The 17046-nt window shown below is 42.0% G+C and overlaps 2 protein-coding genes across 2 annotated transcripts in view; both read left to right on the forward strand.

The window, feature by feature from the left end:
* LOC125293338 (plexin-B1-like) overlaps positions 1 to 4344 on the forward strand; it is a 51166-nt gene extending 46822 nt beyond the window's left edge. The window contains 5 exon segments of the mRNA XM_048241206.1: position 1; positions 957 to 1021; positions 1309 to 1384; positions 1833 to 1907; positions 2444 to 4344. The exon segment at position 1 is cut by the window's left edge and continues 147 nt beyond it. Of these exon segments, the coding sequence (XP_048097163.1) occupies position 1; positions 957 to 1021; positions 1309 to 1384; positions 1833 to 1907; positions 2444 to 2548 (322 nt within the window). The 3' untranslated portion in view covers positions 2549 to 4344.
* A 2907-nt stretch (positions 4345 to 7251) lies between these two features.
* On the forward strand, positions 7252 to 13583 carry si:ch211-220i18.4 (SRSF protein kinase 3). The gene is made up of 12 exons (XM_048241416.1): positions 7252 to 7310; positions 8441 to 8544; positions 8915 to 9023; positions 9169 to 9256; positions 9377 to 9464; positions 9621 to 9727; positions 9815 to 9980; positions 10083 to 10144; positions 10226 to 10333; positions 10458 to 10527; positions 12783 to 12875; positions 13129 to 13583. Exons 1-12 carry the CDS (start codon positions 7273 to 7275, stop codon positions 13311 to 13313), a joined length of 1218 nt encoding a protein of 405 aa, XP_048097373.1. The 5' UTR covers positions 7252 to 7272; the 3' UTR covers positions 13314 to 13583.
* The last annotated feature ends 3463 nt before the right edge of the window (positions 13584 to 17046 follow it).

The following is a 17046-nucleotide window of genomic DNA, read 5'->3' on the forward strand; positions in this document are numbered from 1 at the left end:
GGTGAGCAGACACAGTGAACACTGCAGCATAAGTATGCTCATAGATATGGCCTGCATGTGTTTTTTAAAACTGATAGTTCCGGTCCTTGATTGTAATTGGCTGAATCACATTCAATGCCGTTGTAAAATCCAGCACAAACATACACCTTGACCGCATTCCGTTCTATATTACTGCGCTACCACAACTTGATACAAAAGTTAAAGTAGCTGCAGAGAGGGTTAAAGCGGAGCTAGTAATCAAGGATCTTTGGTAGCTGCGTCTTGATGTTGCTTGGCAACCATTCAGATAGAGGAAATATATTTCTTGGCGGAAAAATTATTATCTAGGAATAACTTGTTATATTTCTAGTTGCTGTACCTTTACTTTATGAAACTTTGCCAGGTATTTATAGTAACAGTTTTAGAAAAGCAATAAGCCACTCAAATCCGTAGGTTACGCTGATTCTACAACAGCTACAGTAAGGGGGGTTTTAGGCTCTCCGCTAGCGCGATGCCTAACAACACCCCTTAGCTGTTGTAGAATCAGCGTAACCTACAGCCTCTCGGGGCTTATCGCTTAAATAAGACACTGGATCCAGATGTATTTAGTCTCTACACATAGATCTAATACAAAGTCTCTTCAGGGACGCTGGCAATGTTATCTACTGTAGTTCTTGTATCGATTCTGATGGTTGAGTGTCAGACTGATTAAGCATATAAGAGGGATATTGTATATACAACATCACTTTACTGCTCAGCAGAAATGTGCAGCTTCAACACTTACAACTGACATAAAAAAGGAATGGTAGATGCTGTAAATTCTGCTATTTAGTAGGATAGTTACTGTATTTAGAGAGACAAATGAAGGAGGGCTATTTATAGAAGCAGTGTGAGCTTTTACTATGTCTCCTGCCTCAGCCCTTTTTACAAGCTAGCTTTTTTATTTGCTGTGTTTTTCCCTCTTTTCTTTTTTTCAGGATTCCCCCATTAACAAGTTGCTCTATGCCAGAGACATCCCGCGCTACAAGCAGATGGTGGAGAGGTGAGAATGTGCCAGCCTGTTGGCCTCCTGGCCCTGGGCACGGAGGAGACCGGCTGGGCAGAGGCCACCCGCCCAGCTGCCCGCTGCTCACCGCAAACACCAACACATCCTGGAGCCTGGCACTTGCCGTTTGGCACCGCTCACACATAAACTGATGCATGGAGGCACACCGGCCGGCTTGGCTGTCTGGTCGCTCAATTAAGTTGTAAATGTTCGATGTTGAGAATGAGAATCGGGGGCATATAGAATGTGGCTAAGTGCTAAGGATCATGATTTTTTTGTTTAAGGTATTATGCTGACATCAGGCAGACGATTTCAGCCAGTGATCAGGAAATGAATTCTGCGCTTGCAGAGCTGTCAAGGGTGAGTCTGGATGACATCAACACTGTCACATCTCTTATAGTCTGATGTGTGATAGTCCTGTCCAAGTATTGACTGCAGTACCCCCAGCCAAAAAACATCTTCAGTACTAATACGTATTCTTCAGCAGTTAACTTTTAGACATTGAATAACAGCGTATCAAACGTGTACAGTAGCTGTGTGCTACACATTGGTGGTGGTTAGTTAGGTTCCCCATTCACTGTAAAGTGCTTTGGGTGCCTTGATAAAGTGCTATAGAAATGCAATGTTGTTATTGTCATCAGGTATTTCCTCCCATTTCACCACTTGTGCTAGATTCATCTGCCCTTCCCCTGGAAGTTGCTGTTGTCAGATTGTTCTCTTTCAATTCCCAGTACTGATATAAGTTATGACTAAAACACTCGTCTCCTTCTGATATGAAGTTGATGATCTCTTTGTGTCTCGTTCTCAGAATTACTCTGGTGAGGTGAATTGCCTTGTGGCTTTGCACGAGCTATACAAGTACATCAACAAATATTATGATCAGGTGAGTTTATGAAATCAAATGAGCAGATCACACACAGTGCGTAGCGTCCTGTATGTGTTTACATCTTTTCCCCTCTCTGTCTACATGAGCACACACAGTTGCTACAATTTTTGTTGCTACAATGGTGCAGTAACCTGAAAGTTGTCGGTTCAATTCCCGGCTTCCACTGTTGTGCCCTTGAGCAAGGCAGTTAACCCCAAGTTGCTCCGGGGACAATGTGATCCCTTGTAATATAGCTGACATATGTAAGTCACTTTGGTCAAGAAGTGTCTGCTAAATGTAATGTAACAACAGCTCCTCACCTTTGTCTTTTAACCTAGAAAAGCTGGAATAAAACAGCTACTCTACACATGACATGTCTTATCTGAAACTCTGAAAGAGAAAGCTCAGACATGTGCCCCTGTGTCTGTGTGTGTGTGTGTGTGTGTGTGTGTGTGTGTGTGTGTGTGTGTGTGTGTGTCTGTGTGTGTGTCTCTGTGTGTGTGTGTCTGTGTGTGTCTGTGTGTGTCTGTGTTTGTGTGTGTGTGTGTCTGTAGATCATTAGTGCACTGGAAGAGGACCCCACGGCCCAGAAGATGCAGCTGGGGTACCGGCTCCAGCAGATCGCTGCCGCCGTGGAGAACAAAGTCACTGACCTATGACCTTACACACTGGACATTTCAGCCCGACTCTGATTGATGCAGGTCAGGCAGACTCTGGATAACTGGCAGAAAGCTGGGTCACTCAAAGGGAAGACTGGCGAGTACTGTAAATGACCTCCGCGTGAGCTGGAGATGTTTGTCCAGAGTGCCGGAGGACAGGAGGAGACGGAGATGGGTGAAGCTGGCAGAGGTATGAAGGAAGGACTGGTCTCCATCATCATCCACCAGATGAGGCTTTAAGCCTCAGCAGCGACTCTTGAAGGACTGGTCTCCATCATCATCCACCAGATGAGGCTTTAAGCCTCAGCAGCGACTCTTGAAGGACTTGACATGGCCACTGTTACAGTATTCTTTGCCAGTTCTCTGCAAGTTATCTGCATTTGTCTGGGCATTTCTACTTCACATCACCCTTGTGTGCACACGTGTATGCCCACGGTGTGTTCCTGAGAGAATTGTCCTTTAAGAGAGACTGATTTGTATGAGAGGACTTGACGATGTCGATAGCACTGGTGTTTACCAAGTGCTTGAGTGGGATTTCATGTTGGTATAAACATAGAAAGAGTCAGTGCAACAGGAAAAGTATGAGAGTTGATGTCCTCTTCTGTTTCCCTGGCTGTCCTCCTTTGTGTCTTACTTCTGTAGTGATTTGTGAAGTTTTTTAAAAGTTTATTCATGAGAGTATTGTGGGCTCTTATAAAATTGCATAATTGTAGCTTAGTGGGGTTACCCTGAGTGTTCCAAAACACAACAGGTCTTAAAACATCAAAATGAATAGATGTTATATAAAATATAAGAATTTAAACAATTGGAAAGGTGACCTCAATTGACCCAATATTTTTTCTAGAGCACATAGTAAATGAAAATGATTAAAGCAAAGTGAAGCAAAGTTTAAACTGAATTAAAACTGGATCTCAAAAACCAAAGAGAGCCAAAAACAGAAAAAATAAAAATAATTTTTTATTTTATTTTCCCCCAGTGACCACCAGATGTCAGCTTTCTTAAACTATTCACCCAGCAACTACACTTAACTAGATGTTTGGAGATGGTAAAAAAAACATATTATAAAATGACCTGAAACACAGTACTTAAATATATAAAAGTAATTAGAATATGTTGTTGATCCCAAAAGACACCAGTTCAAAGTAAATGCTGTTCAGAATGTTTCAGGTTATAGAAATCCCTATGTTTACTGGTTTAATTGAAAGAATGCATACCCAACTTAATGAAATTCCAGAAATGAAAATGAAAGTTTTAGCGATTGTCATTTACTGGCTGAAGTATATTTAAGGCGCTTTTACTGGAGGTGTCAAACACGATTACTTATATCACTGAGTCCATTTTATTTATTAATTTATTTATTTTTGACAGTTTGCTGCTGTAACAGCTTCTCAATTTAAAATTAAAGACCAAAAGTTGGAGCTTCTGTCAAAAGCATTTTATAAAATGTCTCCTCTCACTCCTGTCCCTGGTTCCCAGTTTTTCCACAATGAAGGAATGAAGGGTTGGAATATTCCATGTTTTTTTTCAATGAATGCATGTTTACAAAACTACATCAGTCCCGTGCTGAACATGATGAATGCTTTTCCATGGCTTTTAAATAATGTACACCGTTGCAAGTTTGGAAGGGTGATAATCTAAATGTAATTGGAATTGAAATTGTGGATTGATGTCACTGCCATTCTCAGTGGCATTGTAAATAGAGTTGTATGTACTGTATCACCATTGCTTTTTGTGGTCGGATCTCGGATGAAGAGCGTAGTTCATGCAAAGCAAACAATAAAGTCCTCTGCAGGTCCCCCATGTGTACATATTAGTGAATTTTTCATTGTTTCATGCTTTTTGGACATCAATGTTTACCTGTTAGCTGTACAGTATAACACATTAAAAAGCTGTTGGTTGTGCACTCAGCTGGACTGTTCTCATGACCTGAGTGGATTTTGGCAGGTGGTGCTGGGAAACTCAAACCAGGTCAGCACTGTCAGCAGCAGCTCTCTGTGCTTTGATGCCCAGCACGAGGCCGAGCAGGTCCCCTTGTTTGTGTTCAAACTTGGTCACGATGTCATGGCAGAAGAATGTAGACTGTTGTGAGAGGACTTATGGAAGGTCATTTGGGGGGCGTTCTGGGAGCCCTGTGGTCCCCTCTACACTGAGACTAATTATATTCCATCATTTGTCTGGGCTGAACAATGCCCTAGTCTCAATTTCCTAAGAGCATCTCATTGTCACATGTGAAGACAATTCATCACATGCACCGCTTATTTACAGAAACAATCAATACATTTGTTTAATACATTATTTTCTCAGCTCTTATTTCCCACAAAGAGAATGTGCGTTCATGTACTTTAGTTTTACTGTAGTACCTTTGCAGTGCAGTGCAGGTCACCTTTATAACATCCCACCAATATCACAACTCCATCAGCATCCCCTCCAAATGTGAGAATATATATCAATAATAAAATGGCCCTCAAAACCTGCTGATGTCTATGCTTGATCTGCTTTAAGGAGTGACACTGCAGGCTAGCTAAACCTGCTGATGTCTATGCTTGATCTGCTTTAAGGAGTGACACTGCAGGCTCGCTAAACACTGGTATATAAAGACATGAATTTATAGCGTGCTATTTTAGTGCCCCATCTCTGTGTTTATGTGTGGAAAATTCATTCGCTGCCAGGTATTTAAACCAGACCAGGCTTGGCAGCAACACACTGAAGGCGCATGCCAATGGCATGGCTGAGGAAGTCTGTTTTCCTTTTGTGGTTGAAGAACGGGGCTATCATCTAAAAAAAAAGAAACAGGTCAACTGTAAATGCAAAGGGGTGTTGGATATCACATCTCTCACTAGCCTCCTAATTGGTTAGTGCCTTCCCATGTAATGACCTTCAAATTTAGTGGGGCTTTTTAAGAGAGTCCTGACCCAGTGGTCCTGGCTGTCTTTCTAAATCATTCAAATGTTGCATTTGTTGACACGCAGTCAACAAACAGAATATATTATTTATTCATAATAAATGATGACATGAGGGGGAGAATGATGAGGGAGAGGAGAAGGAAATGTGGTGGTGAAAAATATAAATCAACTTAAGTACTCAAGTTAAGATGTCTCTGTGTGCATGTCTACTCAAGTTCAAATGTCTCTGTTGAATGTACCATATCAGTACCACATTAAGTCGCATAATGACCTATGGTTCTATCCTCTGAATAGTTTATTTGATCTCACTGTGTTTTCTTATGGTGGTCATATCCTCAGAAGCATAGATTTAATTAATGTTCATTGTTAAAGATATGAAGCTTTATGTTTTACAGAGGTTACTGTTGATTATTTAGCTTTACTGTGTCACCAGTTTCACAAAGTATAATCAATATGCCCTATTGTATGCATGTACACTGCATGTGTTTCTGCCCACTAACTTTCTCGCTGTCCTTGGTGTATTAATTACCGTCCTTATTATGTCTTAGATGTGCAAATATAGTTTTGAAACGTAACACTCACGTTGCTTGGTTTCAAAATACAAATGCACAATGTTCAGGAATCCCCACTGCAGGATTGTGTGTGTGTGTGTGTGTGTGTGTGTCTGGAGCAGCCTCATGGCCCTGCTCTCCTGGGAACCTTCATTTCTCAGCAGCTTATCACCGTCTCATCCATGTCAGGGCCTGAGTGGCAACAGCCTCACGTTTACCACAGAGTGCCGCTTGCCAGACTGCACCCAGTCACCTAGTGGCTGGAGATATTAATAAACCTCTCTCCAGTTCCTACAGGAGAAATCAATAGGCACAGCGCAGCAACTCGATAACTTCCCACTTCTTACGGACAGTGTGTCATAAACACTTGATGACATCTGACTATATTGGAAATGATTTGCGAAACATTGTTTTGTCTCAAATGTGCATTCCTTTTTGTGTGCACTTGCACTGGCTAATGCATCAAATTATGGACTTAATTTAATAATTTTAATATTTACAAAAACACACATTACTATATTATATATTATTATATACTATTGCAGTTCTATCCAGCTGCTATAATGTATTTCTGAGTCACAAAGCACACATTTGTGAGTCTTATGTCCTGTCAAAATGCATGTGATGTCATCAGCCCTGCCCCTGTGTCCATGACTTATTATGGTATTAGCTGTGTGGCCGGCAACCGGTGAAAAGAGCAAGCCTCCCTCGGCCGGTGAAAAGAGCAAGCCTCGGACGGCGGTGTGCTCTGCTGCAGCGTGTCCTCGCCGCTGTGCTGAGAGCGGCCGGCCGGCCTCAGCCATCTGTCACACACTTCTCCCCTTAAAATACCCACAGCTGTGAGGGGCCGGCAGTGAAAGCAGCACTTCACACACATGACTTCACACGTCGCCTCACACACACACACACACACACACACACACACACAATGAGGGCAACCAGCAAATCACACATTTTGTGTTGCAAATACTAATGAAATGAGTCTGATCATGTTTATCATGAGCACAGTGACACTGACTCACTGACAATGTGACAATAGGTCAGGAATGACACAAAGAGAAAACAAAAGGAAGCAAATACAAACAGCATTCAGACGAACACAAGCAAGCAAGCATTCAGCACACAGGATCTATGACATGCAGAGAGACAGAGAGAGAGAGAGAGAAATGGAGGTGGTGGTGGGTGGGGATTTCCCTGTTCAGCTGTAAAGTCTTTTTTCCAGAGCCACAGTCAGAGCCCAGCTTTACGAGCGAGCGCTACTGTCGCAAGGATGTCCACAGGCACAGAGCTCCATCTACCTCACTTGCCGTAAGTCTCTGTTTGAGAATATGAGAATATGCATAAAGGTCAAAATGTGACATTCTTTTAGATGTTAAGCATACAATGTGACTCATGCATTTGCACACTACCTTGTTCTACAGTGAAGCAGGCAGTCCTGAAATGCATGTAATATGCATAGCCCTGGGTGTGCTTGTGCTTTATATGTTGTTTTTGGTTTTTGACTGCTTCTGCAGTCCCAGAGTTGTCATGTAAACATTATTTATTTAGAAGGAGGTTTGAATAAAAGAAGTGATTGTGTAGCTGTTCCAACAGGTACAAACCATTCACATCTAGCTTCTTGGGCCATATAGATGACAAAATAAAGACCTTAATGTGAAGATTACTTGCAAATGACACTGCACGTAAATCTGTGGGTTGCTGCACCGTTCTGCACATGATAAAAAAAATCCACATTTAGTCAGTACACTGTCGAGTATGTCTCAGTTACATAGTACTCTCACTTACAGTATCAGGTATAATCAGTAGTCTCAGTTACACTATCAGCTATCATGTACAGTTGACTTTGAAGATGTTGCGATTCATTAGATAAAACAAAAGATAAAATTGTCATGAAAAATCAGGGTCCAAAGTTTTTTTTTTTAACAGATTGAATCTCCTTTGCATAGCCTAAAAGTAGATGACAGAACTGAATAGAATGGAAATGCATCAATCCAGTTTACACTAAACTGCCATGGATTAAGTCCACAGTCAGTAATCTGAATTAGAGTAATCTAACTGACATGGACAGCAGTGGCGCAGGTGGGTAGCACTCATACTTGTGACTGTCTACATTCTAATTTTACTGCGGTGCAGAGGGAACAGGTTGGCAGGTCAGGGCCTCTGCTGTGACGCTGGCTGGCGAGGTATGCTGGCCTGCAGTTCCTACTGCCTCTGCTCCGCTCCACTCGCTGGGAAACAGGGGAATGTCTAAAAGTAGTCCTGCACAGACTGCTCTTAATAACTCGACACTAGTGAGGTAGCCCCACACACCCACACATCGTTCTCTTACTGATGTGTACGTGTGTGTGTGTGTGTGTGTGTGTGTGTGTGTGTGTGTGTGTGTGTGTGTGTGTGTGTGTGTGTGCGTGTGCGTGTGTGTGCATGTGTGTGTGATCCAGAGCCCAGGCTGATAAGATCCCAGCGCTGGCTCAGTTGAATCATCTGGGGCCTCTGGAGCCGAAAGGGCCCGTGGATCGTGAGGATCCCGGCGAGTACTGCTACGGTCAGCCCTTACCTGTGCACATGCCTTTCATCAACACACCACAACACACACCATCTGTCAACATGACCAAGGCCGCAAATAACTACCTTCCTACTATGTACTCTATGTAGTCTTTTATTTCCAGTCTACCTGGAAAAGAATGAATAGCCTACTGTACATAGCATATGGAAATAACTCTGATGGATATTTTATTCTATGGATTACAACGAATGCCTGAAAAAATCTTAAACATATTCTCTAACATAAGCATTAGCATTATATAGCAAAAGTGTGGCCATTAAAGGATTAGGGTATTTACATTCCACTGATGATATACTGTCTGTTTTGATTGACACATAATATACATTATGCATTGTGTCCGTCCATACAGGTGGCTATCACCCAGTTCAAATAGGAGACATTTTCAACAAAAGATATCAAGTGGTGTCCAAACTGGGCTGGGGCTTCTTCTCTACTGTATGGCTCTGCCATGATCTCAGGTAGCAGATCCTCGTAGATCCTTTTCCTTTGTGCTTGTCCTGATCTCAGGTAGCAGATCCTTGTAGATCCTTTGTGCTTGTCCAGTGCAGGAGCGCAGACGTGGTGTGTGTGTGTGTGTTGACTCTGTGTGTTTGTGATGCTCAGGTCAGGGAGGCGTGTTGCAGTGAAAGTGCTGAAGAGTGGCACAGGCTTCACCCAAGCGGGTCAGGATGAGCTAACCCTGCTACGCTGTGTGAGTCTCTCTCTCTCTATCTCTCTCTCTCTAATCTCTCTCTGTCTATACTTCCAGACATAGACCTTTTTCTTGTTCTCTGTCCCTGTCTAATTGTCCTCCTTTCTTTTCCTTTGACAGGCCAGCGGTCCAACTGCTCGCCACCAAATGAGCAAGCACATTGTTCAGTTACTAGATGAGTTCAAGGTGGCAGGGAAGAACGGAATCCGTATCCTCACCAACCCTTAATCTTAATCTCACTGGGCACTAGACCCTTAACCTTAATCTCACTGGGCACTATGTGGTGACTTGTGGCTCTGTGATGACCCACTTTGTATGACATGAACCCAATTTCATGTTAGCTGAACCTTAACATCCCCTTAAGACATTTGCCTTGTACTGGAACTACTGGGGCCAGACCTTCGTTGCTGGCAAGTGTGTATGGGCAACCCTGGTCTCTCCTTAAGCTGTGTCAAACGGGTCATCACACAGGTAGGAGTGGGAGCCATACTACCTCTTCACTTTGGTCGAGCTCACAATGAGTCACAGAGTGTGGAGTAAGCAACTGTCTTTCTATAGGTTCTGGAGGGTCTGGACTACATGCACACACACTGTAAAATCATCCACACGGACATCAAGCCTGAAAACATCCTGCTGTGCTTGGAGTCGCAGTCCCATGTGTGCCCAGCAGAGGGCGCCTCACACAAGTTTCTGGGCTATGTGGCTCCCGTGGCGAATACTACAGGTATTGGATCAACATGATGAAAAAAATATAATGGCCCTAGATTGCTATTATATTGTTACCGGTATATAGGCCTAAAACGACCTAATGATTTGTTGTCCACAGAGAAATTCAACCTCGATAAAATCACAGTAAAGATAGCAGACTTGGGCAGCTCATGTTGGGTGGTAAGCAACCCTCACCACAGCCACACAGTGTTGCTTAACTTTCATATTCTCTGACTTTAAAAGACGATCTTCCTTTCTCAGTACAAGCACTTTTGCGAGGAGATCCAAACCCGACAGTACCGCTCCTTGGAGGTTCTGCTGGGCTGTGATTACGGGACACCTGCGGACATCTGGAGTGTGGCCTGCATGGTAGGCCTGTGTGTCACTGCTAGAATGTTCCAAGCATTATTTTAGATGACACTGATATGTGGTATGTGGAGTGTGTTTGAGAGTACAGTACACTTTGACATAAAAAAATTATATTTTATTTTAGGCTTTTGAGCTTGTAACTGGTGACTCGCTGTTTGAGCCCAAAGCAGGGAAGAGCTTTTCACTTGAAGAAGGTAAGACAGATAACAGATAACTGTTCTTTATTTAACAGTTCTACTAAAAGCTTTGCTACCAAAATCAAAGTCAATGACGATATTATCAGTGATCCTTCTGCAGTTGCCAATGCCTTTAACCAACATTTTTCCTCTATATGTAGTTCACAATCTTATAACTTTTCCTACTCTAGTCCGGCTGTTGAGCCTAGTAGCTCTTTTTCATTTGCTACAATAAATCCTTCTGATGTTCAGCAAGCAATCTCTGAATCAAAGTCAGGTAATGGCACTGATCCGGACGGCCTGGAGATCAAGTTTATTAAGCTTGCCTCTCATGTACTGTCATTTCCTATATCAGATCTGTTTAATTTATCGTTATCCACCTGCGAGGTTCCATCAATGTGGAAGACTGCCAGAGTTACACCAATACACAAGGGTGGTGATGCACTTGATCTTAACAACTACAGACCCATTTCCATCATCAGTAGTATTGCTAAAGTGTTTGAAAAATTTATATTTAAACAACTTTTCAAATATATTAATGATTTCTCCATTCTGTCACCAAATCAATCTGGTTTCAGACCAAATTTACCTTGCACTTCTAAAATTTACCTCGTCTTTTCCTGCCTAGACAATAACATGTCGACTGGTGCAATATTTATAGACCTCACTAAGGCTTTTCATATGGTCGATCACTATTTGCTTCTGGACAAACTACATGCAATAGGCCTCTCCAAACACTCTCTTCTTTGGTTTAATTCTTATCTACACTGTAGACGTCAGCGTGTCTCTCTTCATGGTTCTGTATCACAGTCCTTAATAATGGAGAAAGGCGTTCCTCAAGGCTCTTCTTTAGGGCCTCTCCTTTTTTCACTGTTTATCAATGATCTTCTAATCTGTTCAGACTGTCACATTCATCTCTATGCAGATGACACAGTGATTTACACATCTAATGTGTCTGTTTCTAAGATTCAATCCACACTGCAATCAAACTTTAATGCCATTCAACTTTGGTTTCAATCCAACCACCTTTTACTGAACTAGAAAAAGTCACACAGCATGCTGTTCCCCACCAAATCAGCTACATCAAATCAAGATAACACTCTTTCACTCAAATTCTCAGATAATACTCCACTTGTACTAGTTAATGAAATTAAATACTTGGGCCTTTGGCTTGACTCACAACTCTTCTTTAGGTGTCACATTAATTCTGTTGTAAAAAAGATCAACTGTAATTTACGAATTTTGTATCTCTCCATTAATTGTTTTACTCAACCGATTAGGTTAAGGATTGTGTCTCAACTAATTTTACCTATCCTAGACTATGCAGATGTTGTCTACCAAAATACATCAGAATCACACCAAAAATCATTAAATGTTGCGTTCAATTATATATGCAGATTTGTGCTAAGATGCCCATTTACTACTCATCATTGTGTAATGTATGACTCACTGAACTTATTATCACCTAAAGCCAGAATACAGTACCACTGGTATCAGATTATTTTTAAATGTGTGTACACTGATTATCCTTCTTACCTCAAGGACTATTTAATTCCATATAAACCCAGCTATAGACTGAGACACACTGAATATCCCTCCTTCACTGTGCCAAACATCTCCAAAGAGAGTGGTAGACGTACCTTTAAATTTAAAGCCCCTTCAGACTGGAATTGCCTACCTGGGTCTCTAAGATCGGCCACTTCTTTGCATTCCTTTAAAACATCGCTCTTTACTCACTTGCAAGTAAACTGTTCCTGTAAATGTTTTTCTCATGTGTGACTGGTCCTTTGTTTTCTATACTACCATGTGGGATACTTTTTGTCCTTACTTTCTACTCATGTGTTTTTGTGTTTATACAGTATGTGACTATATCATGGACCATATCATGTGTGTATATGTATTTACTGGTATGTAAATACATATGTGCATGGGCTAAATGTTGTCATGCCTCTTAATACTGTCTTATGTTTAATACATGGTCTGGTTTTCACTAAGGAGGGCGAGGTGGGATGAGGGAGAGCTTTAGAGGGTGGGATGAGGGAGGGCTTTAGAGGGTGTGAATGTACATGTGCTGTATTGTCTTTGTCTTGTGTCCCGAGGACCCCCTCGAAAACGAGATGTCTCATCTCAAGGGGTTATCCTCCTCACAATACATTTCAAATTTGTGAAGGGAATTCTCTTTCAATTCTTACAGATTGCACTTGAGTGGATAAGAATATGTGAAATATTGAGAGATGTGTAATTACAATACAAATGTATTGAATTTGTTTTAGATCATATTGCTCACATCATTGAACTTCTGGGCAAGATTCCTCCTGCAATTGCACTATCTGGGAAATATTCCTTTGAGTACTTCAATAACAGAGGTGAGCTTTCTTACTTCATTTACACTGATGACACTTTTATGACAATTATGCACACAGATCTGAAAATGTAAGGCCTTATACACAGGTTAATGCTTATTCTACGGTTATTATCACTAATGTTTGTTAATAAGTCTAATTATTATACATTCTTGTGTTCAGTCGGGTTAAAAGTAACATGCTTTTATTTTCTACACCACCTATTTTCTTTTGTGTGTGTGTGCGTGTGTGTGTGTGTGTGTGCGTGGACGTGTAGGTGACCTGCGTCGGATCGCTGTTCTGCGGCCGTGGAGCTTGTACGAGGTGCTGGTGGAGAAATACCACTTCCCCCTGAGGGAGGCGTCTCTCTTTGCTGACTTTCTGCTGCGTATGTTAGACTTCCTGCCAGAGCGACGGGCCACTGCCGCTCAATGTCTCAAACATCCTTGGCTCAGCTGCTGACATTAGGGCCTGGCACAGGCCCCGCTGTCTCACAGTGCCCAGCACCGAGACGGAACTTTCTACAGCTTTTTTTTACACCCGAACATATGGAGACCTGCACACAATATGAGACATTTCACTGCGGGCACCAATGAGTGAACTACAAGAATGACCTTCACAAGTTATTGCTGTGCTTTTACATGTTTTAAACTTGAATTTTTAATTGCACATGTTCATGAAAGATTATTGTGTGTGTGTGTGTGTGTGTGTGCGTGTGTGTGTGTGTGTGTGTGTGTGTGTGTGTGTGTGTGTGTGTGTATGTGTGTGTGTGTGTGTGTGTGTGTGTATGTGTGTGTGTGTGTGTGTGTGTGTGTGTGTATGTGTGCGTGTTTGTCTCTCTGTCTGTCTGTCTGTGCGGGCGCGCCTGTGTGTATGCATGTGTGACAAAAATAACTGAGAATTCCTCAGGGTGGATGTAAATAGAGTAAGTGAGTGAATCACCATAGTGTAGCCCAGAGCTCTTTTTTCTTACCTCCCTCCAGCTCTTTGCTGTATTTAAACCCTTTTCTGTTTAATGGTGCTCCCTTCAACGAAGGTCCTGAGAAATTATTGTGTACTGTAACTCTTACATTCAGTCCTATCTACTGCACATATAGTTTATGTGAATATGTTTCAATAAAATCAAAATTCTCAATAAGGCTTGGTGTACAAAATAGAGTTATTTCTCCACATTATGAACCTGTTTTCTTAATGATAATTACATGTGGTATCAAAAGAATCAATACAAAATGCTTGCAAATGGTCTAGATAAAATCGGCGTAACTTCCACACTAATTTGAAATCCCAAACCCAATAGTATCTTTTTGAAATCGGTGGAGCAAATTATGCCATCAAAATAGCCATCTTCACAAACTTTGAGAATTCTAGATTTCATACAAGATCAATTGAATGGCCCAGATTCAAACTCCTTCTCATTACTTTACTGTACTAGTCTATGAGGCAGAAACAAAAACTGTTCAGCTAACTGACCAGTAATCAGTAATGAGGAAACTTTTAAGGAACAGCTTTGAAGACATCTCAGTTCTGTTCTATTTCAGACTGTACAAGCAGTTTGCTTCGCACCAAAAATATACAATTAGTTGCCCACAGACGTTCAGCATACAGATGAAAGTAAAAATAGAAAAAATACTGATCATAGTATTAAAAGTAATACTAGTAGTGACTAAATGATGATCACTACAGTCAAGTGTTCTAATCCATCAGCCGATCCAGCTGTAGGCCCGGCATTCCATCTCAGGATTGTCACGGTAAACCACCCGATAGCCACATTCTGTTGGGATTCGTTCACATTTCTTAGGCCAGGAGGTGGGTTTCTTTGGTCTAGAGGAGAAAAGGATGGACAGCTCTTCAGTGCACAGAACTCTTAAGCGTTGACTTCTATAGCTTTATTGGCACCAGCAAGAATAGTTGCTGGATGGATCAGTGCAGGTGAATGTTGTGACTACTGTGACCAATCATGTGTGAGGAGTTTGCAGATGTTGCAGGCATGTACAAGGAGTACACAATTTCCACCGTTCCACTGTTCCACAGTTATGTGAGTATTGACAGTTGCATTCTCTTACTCACGGATAGCAAAAGAAACCAAAATGATGGCAGTAGCACTTGTCACAGGTTTTGTAGAAGGTCTCCCCTGGTTTAAAGTGCTGATCTTGGTATGTGCAAATACCTGTCAGGCAAAAAGAGAAACATCAAATGTTCAACTACAGAATGACAGTAGGAGCAGAGAACAGATCAAATCGGAGGACTAGGATGAGACTGTTGTTGAGATAAACTATCATATAGCTAAATAGAATATATTCAAGTTAAAAATGTAGCAAAATGTTTGCAACAGAGAACAGAGCTGAATATTTAAACCTTCATCTCCACCCCCACTTCCTCTGGGTGGATTGTACCCAGTAGAAGTCTGTGTTCATCTGTATAACATCTCGTTTGCAACATCACAATACTGATTTAGTTAGGGCTAATTTGTATATTAATGAATGGAGCCAGCATTCCAAGAAGAGTAAACATACTGTAAACTCTACTAGCTTGATTGGTGCATGGAATTAAAGTCAACCAGACTATAAATCAATGTTTATAAGAACAAAAATAACCTAAATACCTCAATTACATTGCTAAATCTACTGTACCTCACTGATATGATTTGTAACCTGCACTGATACCACCACACTGGTGGCCTTTGCTGACATGTTGAGATGATGTAGAGCAGTGAGGTTAAAGTTCTGTTAAAGACACCGAGCTGTGCCCAAGACACCCAAAACCTGCTGACCGAGGGGGTATGTTCCTAGAAACATGCAAAGGGTGGAAAGGGCATCTACAGTCTCAGGGCAGCAGGCTCGTAACCGGAGGGATGGATTTGCCTAGTGATGTGCAATTGCTTCCCTGCCCATAACTTAGCCATTCACATTAGCAGTCACATGTCTAGAACAGGTTTGAGAATAATATAGATGCAGGAGCAATGGAAGCTAGAGTCTTACCTGATTTGTGATAGACGGATGCTTGGGTCAGACCACAGCCCCCCAGCAGTAGGAGAAAGGCACATGTCTTCCAAAGCAGATGGGTTGACTGTTGTTTGGAAGCTAGCTCCATACTGATGTAAAACAAACAGCACTCAGTTGGTTCTGACCACCTCAACAAAGCAATTGAATGAAGCTCTTCAGTTTACCCACAGACTTAACTGGGTTACAGAACGACTCTCGTCTTGTTTCAAAAAAGCAGCTCACCACTGAGTCTCCTCAACCACAAGTATTTATACTCTGGTCAACGTGCATGTAAGAGGTGGAGGGAGCCGGTCTGGGAGACAGGAGAGGAAGAGGAGGCGGGAGAGGAAGAGGAGGCGGGAGAGGCCTTCCTCCGTGCCATTCTCTTCGTCTCTGTCAGCCGGTTTTTGTTTAGGAGCAGAGTCAGGGCCTGGGCAGAGGGACAGAGCGTCCCTATAAATATTAGGATTTTCGTGTCTGGCATCCTATGTCTGTGTCTGCGGGCAGTATGCTGTGGTGTTGGAAAAGCATGAGGAGGTCAGTCTGGAACACTGCCCTTTCCGACTTTCCGAGGAGTGTTTGATTGTCAGTCTAGTTCACTGGGAGAAGGCCCTGGAATGGCACGGAATGGCACACATATACACACACACACATACACACACACAGACACACACACACACATACACACACACACACACACACACACACACACACACACACACACACACACACACACACACACACACACACACACACTAACCCATCACACCAATGCTAGGTATGTCATCATCAGTAGCCTAAGTAATGAATGGATGTGTGTTGAATCCATTCTAAATTAGATATGTGTAATTACTAAGAGGAGTGCTGCTCTGTTACTGTAAATAATTAACATGCCAATGTCAATGCCTCATAGAGGAACCTAATTGAAATAGAGGAAATAGAGGAAATAGTCATGGTCATAAAGAAAACTTTGTTTTGGCATCCGCCTGACAGATGCCCACTCCTGTTCTTCTCATGGTGCTGTACCCAACAATAAAACTCAGGTGTTGAATACTTGAAATGGACAGTGGAAGCTCTCGCACTGCTCAAAGGTCCAACAGGATGGAACATTAAAAAAAAGTATGAAACATATTTCAAAAACACAGGAGACATTTCTATAATTTTATACACTGACAAGTCTTTCTAAAATATGATGATAGATTTGTTTGTTTGAA

The sequence above is a fragment of the Alosa alosa genome, chromosome 4 (assembly GCF_017589495.1).
Source record: "Alosa alosa isolate M-15738 ecotype Scorff River chromosome 4, AALO_Geno_1.1, whole genome shotgun sequence".
In the NCBI taxonomy this organism is placed as follows: domain Eukaryota; kingdom Metazoa; phylum Chordata; class Actinopteri; order Clupeiformes; family Clupeidae; genus Alosa; species Alosa alosa.